An 8218-nucleotide genomic window follows, 5' to 3' on the forward strand; every position below is an offset into this window, starting at 1 on the left:
CCAGAGCAAAATGGCTGGAATCACAGCATGTCTCCCTTTGGGGCTCCATTCAAACAGGCTTGGCTGGATTTTGAGCTACAGGGTTTTTTAATGAGGTGAAGCTGAGACGTGATTAAACAGGAACTGCTCTGACATGGTGGTGAAGTGCTGACGGGCATTTAGTCAGGTTGCAGCTCAGAGACAGGCCGAAAGAAACACCTGCACGACAGCACTGCCCCACCTCAAGGTCCCAAGCCTGGTTTAATCAAGTACAACCTCCTGTAGACAAGGCCTCAGGAGCCTCCTGTTCCCAGCCCTCCACCACCCGAGTCAGATCTGCTGCCTCGCAGACAGATGGCATGTGGTCACGAAAGGGACAGCAAAGGGGAGGGGTGAAGCTTTGGAATCCGGCCACAGCAACCAGGCAAACAGTGGTTGGGAGTAAAAAAATATGGTTTTTCCTTTTAATTACATCAGTTATCAAAGAAAAAAAAAGCAGTGGTAACAAAAATACAAAGCTCTGAGGTTGGTTGTTTTGGGGTTTTTTTTTTTTCCTGTTTTTTTTTTTTTTTTGTAACAAGCCGCGGAGCAGGCCAAGTGCTTCAGTTTAGCTTCTGCTCTGAGTCTCTGCTGGCCGAGTATGAGTAAGCTTTTCCCAGCACCAGCCGGTCCCGCAGCAGCTTGAAGAAGGCGTAGTAATTGCTGAAGAGGATCAGAGCCAGCGAGATGGTCTGGTGCCACTTCTCCGAAGAAATCAGGGAGTAGAGCTGGTAGAAGATGACGGCTCCTTCCAGCACGATTAAGATGTTCAGGATTCTCAGGGGTTTGCTGAAAAAGAACTGGGGGAGAAAAAAAACAGAATAAGGCAGGGCAGGCAAGCCAGGCTTTCCACCTAGAGTGCTCTACACCCAGCATGATGCAGCCCTGGGAGCTGGCATGGGAGGATCTTGCCTCCGGAGACAGCAGCACATCTCCGCTTCCCTCTCAATGGAGGGCTTCGGTGCTCTCACGCTGCGGGCCAGTTTGCCTGGGTCCTTTCTGGAAAGCTGCCGAAGATGGCAGGCTTGAGGAGAGGTACAAGACTGTCATTGTCTCAGCCCTGGCTCTGTCTCCCTCTTGCTGTCTGACCTCGGCAGTAACTGCCCCCCACTCAGCAACTCTCTATTCGTCTAGCTTAAGCTGTGGGCTCCCTGCAGCTGGGACAGTGCAGCTGGGCCACTGCCCAAAGCAGAGGGCACGAATGATGCTGAAACTGTAACTGGCTCAAATAAAGGAGGGGGCCAGCTTACGTGGAAGCGGAAGTGGGAAACGTCAGACGGCACAGCCACGTTGTAATGACCCACGGCCTTGTACACGTTCTTGCTGTGTTTCACCAGCACCCCCTGAGGCCACATGCACTCCTCCGTCCACCTGCAAGAGAAACCAGCAGGCCTTCCCTCAGCCCCTTCTTGGACCAGGGCCGGCTGCTGCTACCCACACCCATTCAGCTGGGGATGCTGGCGCTACACCCAGAGGCAGGACGGCAGTCATTTCTGATGGCACAATATTTGCACTAAGCCAGTGCACACCTACCACAGCAGGGAAGGGGCCGCTCAGGGCAGCTGGATGGGGCCAGGATAGCTCCTGCTCCTGTGGACTTAGGTTTATTAGCAGACACAGGAGGCAGATCTGGTTGCTTTTCACCTGCTGCTAAGCAAAGTGCAAAGGGAAACAATATCTCTCCACTGGGTGTATGGCAGATGTACTCCCTGCCTCAGCCCTATTCGAGGCAGTGCACACCAAGAGCAACCCCCTGCCTGTCCCGAGCCGGGGAATTCCTTACTGGTGCTGGAGCACATTGGAGCAGAGGGCCGGATCCACCTTCTGCCAGCAGCCCAGGTGAGCCGCGGCTTTGTGGAGAAGGTCACAGTACCGGGCCGGCAGGAGATGCTGCATCAGAATCACAGAGGTGCTGATGGAGACCAGGAGGAAGAGCTCGCATGACCACCGCTTGTCATAGTACTGCGTGTTCTGGGGGGCGAGAGAAGCAGCCAGACCTGTTGTGACAGGGCAGTCAAGGCACGGGGCACTTGGCCAAGTGAACTTGGGCCTCATCCTAGCAGCCAAGGAGCTGCACCCACATGGGGGTTGCTCCTAGCTCCATTCCTGGCTCCAGAGCCAGTATTTCCTTTGTAGTGGTCTGAACTCTATTCAAATCCCCCTCCTAGAGGACTGCAGGACAGGAGATAGTCCCCATCATCCCCATCCTGGAGTGGTCACAAGAGACGTCTACCAAACACTGGTATGAGCAAAATGGCCTGCTCCCTTCTTCAGCTCCAGGGAGCATGACTGTGATTACTGGCCCACGAACAGACATGCACACAACTGCCCAAGTCAAGGGAAGCGCTGTGCATTCTAGGACCTGGTGGGGTCTGTTAGGTCCCAGCTTTTATTTCTTAGGGGATCAACTCCCCTTCCATTCCACATCCCGCCAGCAGACGCAGGGAGTCATAGAATCACAGAAAATGAGGGTTGGAAGAGACTGCAGGAGGTCGCATCTAGTTCAACCCCCTGCTCAATGCAGAACCGTTCCCAACTAGATCATCCCAGCCAAAGCTTTGTCTAGCTGGGTTTTGAAGACCTCCAATGATGGAGCATCTACCACCTCTCTGGGTAACCTATTTCAGTGCTTTACTACCCTCCTAGTGAGAAAATTCTTCCTAATATCCAACCTAAATGTCCCTTGCTGCAACTTGACACCACTGCTTCTTGTTCTGTCATCCACCACTGAGAAGAGTCCAGCTCCATCCTCTTTCGAACCCCTCTTCAGGTAGTTGAAGGCTGCTATTAAATCCCGTCTCCTCTTCTCTAGACTAAAGTCTAATTCCCTCAGAAGTCATGTCCCCCAGCCCCCTCTGTGTGCAGAACAGCCCTTTGAGTCATCTCACCTGCTCTACAGACACGGGGTGAAACCTGCTTGGTTACAACCTCACATCTCCCATAGCTTAAGCATCCAGTCTGGCCACTGCTACAAGGAGTCAAGCGAAGCCCCAAGAGGAGTACATGGGGTGAGAGTTCACAGCCCTCACTCACCTTCACAAACCAGACTGGCACAAAGGCAACGTAGTAGGCGCTGAGCATGGAGCTCACCAGCACCTCCTTCATCCTCCAGTTGAAGTCCATCTTCAGGTACTCCACCTCGTTGCGGATCAGGTCTGGGGAGAGGCAGCAGGCATGGGTGGGCATGGCCTCCATGCCGTACATCTGCCTGGTGTGCTGCTTCCATGTCTCCTTCAGTACTGTCAGGTAGTCCTTGCCCCGGGAGCTCATGTCCCCAGTCTCTCGCGGGCCAATGTTGGCCACCTGTGAGAAGAGGCCTGTCTTCCTGAAGTCACAGTTCAGCTGGAGGAAGGGAATGTACATGCCGAACCTGGAAGAGCAGAATGTGTGAACAGACTGTGACAGTGGTACCAGCCCCAAGCCATTCCCTACAGTGGAAAGAATTAGCCAGACACTGCATGATGTTTAGGACTTTGAAGGCTGATTCCTGTGCAACTCCTAGAAGGATCCAGCCAGGTTACAGATCTACTGGAGGTTTCTGGCAGGGACACAGTTAGATCCACCTAAAATGCCCTGCAGATTCTGGATGTGCACTGCTAAGCTCCACATGGTATTACGGCTTCATGCTCAACTCATAACTGGGACCCGTTCCAGCAGCTAGTTCATCTCCTGGAAGGGGACACAGCCAAAAAGATGGTCCTCCATGATCTGCACCAGCAGCCATGTGAAACTGTTCCATCTCTGCACTATCCATGCTTACAGGGTCACCTGCAGGCCCGCCCCCCCCCCGCAACTCAGATCTCTGACCTCCAATCACCGTCACAGACCTTTTACCCCTTCAGAGGTGGTGGAGATAAGGCCCGGCCCTTCAGCAGATGCTTCTCACTGTGATGGCACAGGGCCATTCTACACCTGAACCACACCTGCGCACAGCACTCAGCCCTCCCCTGCTCTCCACCTGGCAAGAAAAACGGACTGGGGAAGCAATTCTGCTCCTGGAATGGAAATGGGAGGTGGCTCCAGAGTTGTGGTTAATACAAGACAGAGAAAAGGTGCCCGAGTTGATCAACGTAAGGAGGTGGAAGCTGAGGAAACGCACTAGCCCAGAGCAAGCTGGAGAGAAATGGGACATTTTGGAGCTCAAGAAGTCTCAAGGCAGGGCCTTTTCAGAGATCTCGGCCAAGGGGCACGCTCTGGCCGATGCCTAGAAAGGCTGCGATATTCATGGAAGCCTCAAGCTAACTCCATGTGGTCCTTATGATCTGTCAAGAAAGAGAAAACTAAGTGCGAGGGAGTCAAGAGCTCATTTGCTTTCAAGCCTCATCTTGCCCCATGTGGGCTCTGAACAACATCGTTTGATTGGAGAGGCAGCATTAAGGATTCATCAGTGAAGCACAGCTGGGGGATGAGATACTCACGGGTAACACAGGAACAGGAGATTGAGGAATGAGTAGGTCCGGAAGAGGTGAATTATTGATTGGCACAGGCTCCAGCCTGTCCCGGTGAGAACAGCAAAGCGAGTGATCACCAGGAGGACAGAGCGCGGCAGGGAGACTTTGCCGCTCTGTGAAGCCTGCAGGGAAGAGGAGACAGAGCAGGGCAGAAGTTACCAGCGGTTCCCAGTCTGTCCCAGTGAGGCCCCACTTCTGCAGCAAGCCCAACTCTTCCAAGGGAATGTCAGTGGGACCCACGCCCCCCCGAGAAGCGCTGCGACTGCATTGGAGGCTGCAACCTGAGGTCAAACAACTGCCCCTTCTTCTGGAAACGAGTGTCACACTGAATCACTGCTCAGACCCTCCAAGCCAGCACCGAGCTATCGCAGAAGCAGTGACCTCAAGGTACTGCTGTTGAGTGGGACAGGCCCAGCATAGATCAGCATCTACCCAGAGCTTTCCCAAGACCAAGCAGCTGTGCACCATGCACAGGCTGGGAGAGCTGCCATGTGACAGGTCACCAACATCAGCCTGAAGACAAGGATCAGCCTGTTCCCCTACATATAGTGGGAAAAGAGCGCCGTCTCCAGCTTCCGCCTTCCTGCAGAAAGACTCTGAAGCAGAATCTAGCTGTGAATATACCCTGCTGAGGTCGGCAGCTTCCTCCGACTAGAAGCAGGGGAAAAGGTGAAGGAAGCCAAACACCAAATTTCCCTCAAGGAAGAGAGCAGTCACTGCAGTCCAAAACACACTGGGATTTGGAAAGGGAGCGCAGGGCAAAAAAGGACTGAGACACGCTGAAAGAGATGGTGCCTGGGCTGCGTTACAGCTTGAGCTCATAGGCTTTGAGAACAGGGTAAGAGAAAGGCAGAAGCTTCAGGGGCGCACAAGCTTTCCAGTCACTCTGAACTATAATCCCGGGCTTCGCTGCATCTTCACATTTACAAACCAGCACAGAAATCCTCCCAGTCCCACCAACTACCTTTGTTCTGCTTTTCCACTCCTCACTTTGTTCCTGAGAAAGTTATAACTGGTCAGGCCAACATGATATGGAGTCGTGCTTAGAGTCCCTGCATTTGCGTCGCCGGGCACTAACTACTTTGTGGGTGCAGCACCTGGCACCAGCTCCCAATGCTGGTGCCTGCTATGTTGCCCCGAATAAGGCCCCAGGCCAGAGGTTCTCAGCCTTTTTACACTCAAGGTGCCCGTCATTAGACTCAACACCCCCTTTGCAAAATGCCAGCTCTTTGCTTTCATTCGTTTTTTGACTGCATAAAAATACCCGAGCAATTTTTCAGCGCTCGAGAAGCCAGCAGCAGGGCAGGATGACATAGGGGATGCCTCCTGGAAGTCTCTAGGTTTAGCTTGTGAAACACAGGTAGGTGTTTGCAGACCCAACTGTGCTAGTACTCCACCGCATCTGTGACACCCTTTAAAAGGATCTCGTGGCACCCCAAGGCACTGCTTCACCCTGGTTGTGCCCACTTTGGTGCATTCATCTACCTCCTGTGCCCCACATACAGAGACAAGGGGAGACGCTGCCCGCCGGTCTGAGCCCTTACCTCCTTCACGATGGCACCGATCAGCCGGCGCGCGAGGACGATGGTCGTCACCGTCAGCACGTTGAAGTCGATGAGATGGAAGTTCTGCAACGACCGAAGGGGAACCCGGCTGTTTTCCGACAGGCAGCAGAAAATCCGCAGGCGGCGGGCGAGCCACCCAAGCCATTCCTCCTCCCTCCTGCCTGCCCCAACACGCCTGGTGTCAGGGTGCCTAAAATTTGCCCTAAGACGACTCGCTGAGAAACCTGCCAGCGCTACCAGGCTGGTCCGCATAAAACGGGACCGATTCCAGGCGCCTGCATCTTTAACGAGAGGCAACCCTGTCGAGACACGCGCGGCGGCCAGGCTGCTGGGGGGAAGCCAGACGGGCCCCGCGCTCGCAACCGAGCTCGCTCCTGCAATTCTTTTAAAAACGATCTTTATTTAAATTAGTATCCGAGGCCAAATCGGTCAAAACTAACTCCAAATCCAGGAGGCCAGAACCGTACCGGCAAACCTCCTCCACCTGCACCCCGGGCTTCAGATGTTTCCAAGTCCTTTGGCGGGCGTCCTACGTGCAGGCCCACGCCTGGAGGCTCGGGGTTCAAATACCCCCGCGTTTTGCTCGCTCTCAGCCGTACGCCCCTCGGAGCGAGCAACGGAGGAGACTCCCGTTCCGATAAACCGGGCGTAAAGCCGGTACCGAGCCGCGCCTCGGACGCAGACACGCGACGCTTCCCCGGCCAGGGTAAGAAGCCGCGACGCGCCCGACCCGAGCACGCTCCCGCCGCGTCCCAAGCCGCCTCCTGGATGCGACGCGGCGGCGCAACGGGACGGCGCCGCCGGCACGGGAAAGGCAACGCGGCGCGGCAGGGTCGGAGGGCGGCGTGCGGCGGGGCGCTTACCAGCGAGGTGTGCGAGGGCGGGTGCGAGGGCGGGTACCACCACACCGTCTTGTAGATGTTGACGTAGTGCACGAAGAGGGCGACCAGGTGGCAGAAGAAGAGCTGCAGCTCGAACAGGACGCTCCGCTCCACCGGCAGCTCCGGGATCTTGCAGTGCCGCAGGGGCACCACGGTCTGCGCCGCCAGGGGCGGGCTGGACAGGCCCGGGCCCGAGCTGCTCCTGCGGGGCCGAGGGCGGTCACGGCGCGGGGACGGGGACCGGGGGGGGGGGGGGTGGCAGGGGGGGGAGGGGCCCCGCGCCCCGCTCGTACTTACCTGGCCCGCGAGCGCACGGACACGGAGGAGCCGGAGCCGCCGGCCGCGCCGGGCTCGCACAGCGGGGGGCGGCCGTAGCTGGTGCGGTTGGGGCCGCGCCGCCCGCCGGCCATCCCCGCGGCCTGGGCCCGGCCCGGGACTCACTGCGCGTGCGCTGCAACGGAACCGCGTCGAGTCACCGCCACGTGCCCGCCACGCCACGCCCCGCCCCCCCCGGGCCGCGTCGGGGTCGGGGTGTCGGCGTCGCGCGCACGCGCAGCGCCCCGCGCCCCTCACCCATGTCCGGCGGCGACGGCAGCAGCGGACAATATGGCGGGCGGGGCAGAGATGGCGGCTGGGAGCGGACAAACCTCCTGGGCGCACCGCCTCTTAAAGGCGCCGCGACCAGGGGAGGGGCCGAGGGGGCAGCTCTAACCACTAGCTCGCGCTGCCCTTGGGGTGGGTTTGCCTGGGGGAGTTTATCCTTGAAAATAAGGGTGCTCAGCTAGGGTTAGAGGTGCAGGTGCTCAGCTGGGGGTGGGAGGTGCTCAACTGGGGGTGTTCATCCTTGAAGATACGGGTGCTCAGCAGGGCCCGAGGTCAAGGCGGCACCAGCTGCCCCGCTCTTCACAGCCCGGGCGCCTCCAGCACGACCTCCCGGGGCCAGCGAACAACTTGTAGCACAGTCCCACCCAGCGGCGTGTCGCGTTGGTGCCTGGGGCTTCAGTAGCCGCAACGTTTAACCTGCCCCGTGGTCCAGGGACAAGACGCTGCAGGGAGCCTGGCAGGACACTGGCCTCCCACTACCGGTAGTCAGGGACACCGCACACCTGGGATCCAAACATCTGCAGCGCTGTGCACACCACCACGTGCGGCTCCCTTTGCCGGGCTGTCCGGGCACTCGTACACACTTGCACTGCAGCGCCGCGTGCTTACAAAGGCACCTGGCGCTGCGGCGCATGCAGGTGCACGAGCGGCAAACGGCGCCGGGGCGCTTTGGAACCGAAACATCTCAGAGGCGTTTTAG

The 8218-nt window shown here is 57.4% G+C and overlaps 1 protein-coding gene across 2 annotated transcripts; it reads right to left on the reverse strand.

The window, feature by feature from the left end:
* Nucleotides 1-414: 414 nt before the first annotated feature.
* On the reverse strand, nucleotides 415-7383 carry TMEM39B (transmembrane protein 39B). 2 transcript variants are annotated; one of them, XM_059729578.1, is made up of 8 exons: nucleotides 7213-7383; nucleotides 6898-7117; nucleotides 6014-6097; nucleotides 4437-4591; nucleotides 3052-3388; nucleotides 1802-1989; nucleotides 1269-1389; nucleotides 415-818 (listed from the first exon to the last, which is right to left on the reverse strand). In XM_059729578.1, the coding sequence occupies exons 1-8, from the start codon at nucleotides 7323-7325 to the stop codon at nucleotides 582-584; spliced, it is 1455 nt and encodes a 484-aa protein (XP_059585561.1). In that variant the 5' UTR covers nucleotides 7326-7383; the 3' UTR covers nucleotides 415-581. The 2 variants fall into 2 exon arrangements, with proteins under 2 accessions (XP_059585561.1, XP_019354403.1); XM_019498858.2 differs by lacking the exons at nucleotides 4437-4591; nucleotides 6014-6097; nucleotides 6898-7117; nucleotides 7213-7383 and adding an exon at nucleotides 3846-3941.
* Between the last annotated feature and the right edge of the window lie 835 nt (nucleotides 7384-8218).

Source organism: Alligator mississippiensis, chromosome 6 (genome assembly GCF_030867095.1).
Source record: "Alligator mississippiensis isolate rAllMis1 chromosome 6, rAllMis1, whole genome shotgun sequence".
Lineage (NCBI taxonomy): Eukaryota > Metazoa > Chordata > Crocodylia > Alligatoridae > Alligator > Alligator mississippiensis.

Bases quoted from the DNA above. Each gene is read 5' to 3' on its own strand.
- TMEM39B (XM_059729578.1), bottom strand. From the start codon at position 7,325: ATGGCCGGCGGGCGGCGCGGCCCCAACCGCACCAGCTACGGCCGCCCC. The intron at 1,990-3,051 runs GTGAGTGAGGGC...CTCGCCCCCCAG, and splicing joins TGCCAGTCTGGTTTGTGAAG to AACACGCAGTACTATGACAA. The intron at 1,390-1,801 runs GTAAGGAATTCC...TTTCTCTTGCAG, and splicing joins TCCAATGTGCTCCAGCACCA to GTGGACGGAGGAGTGCATGT.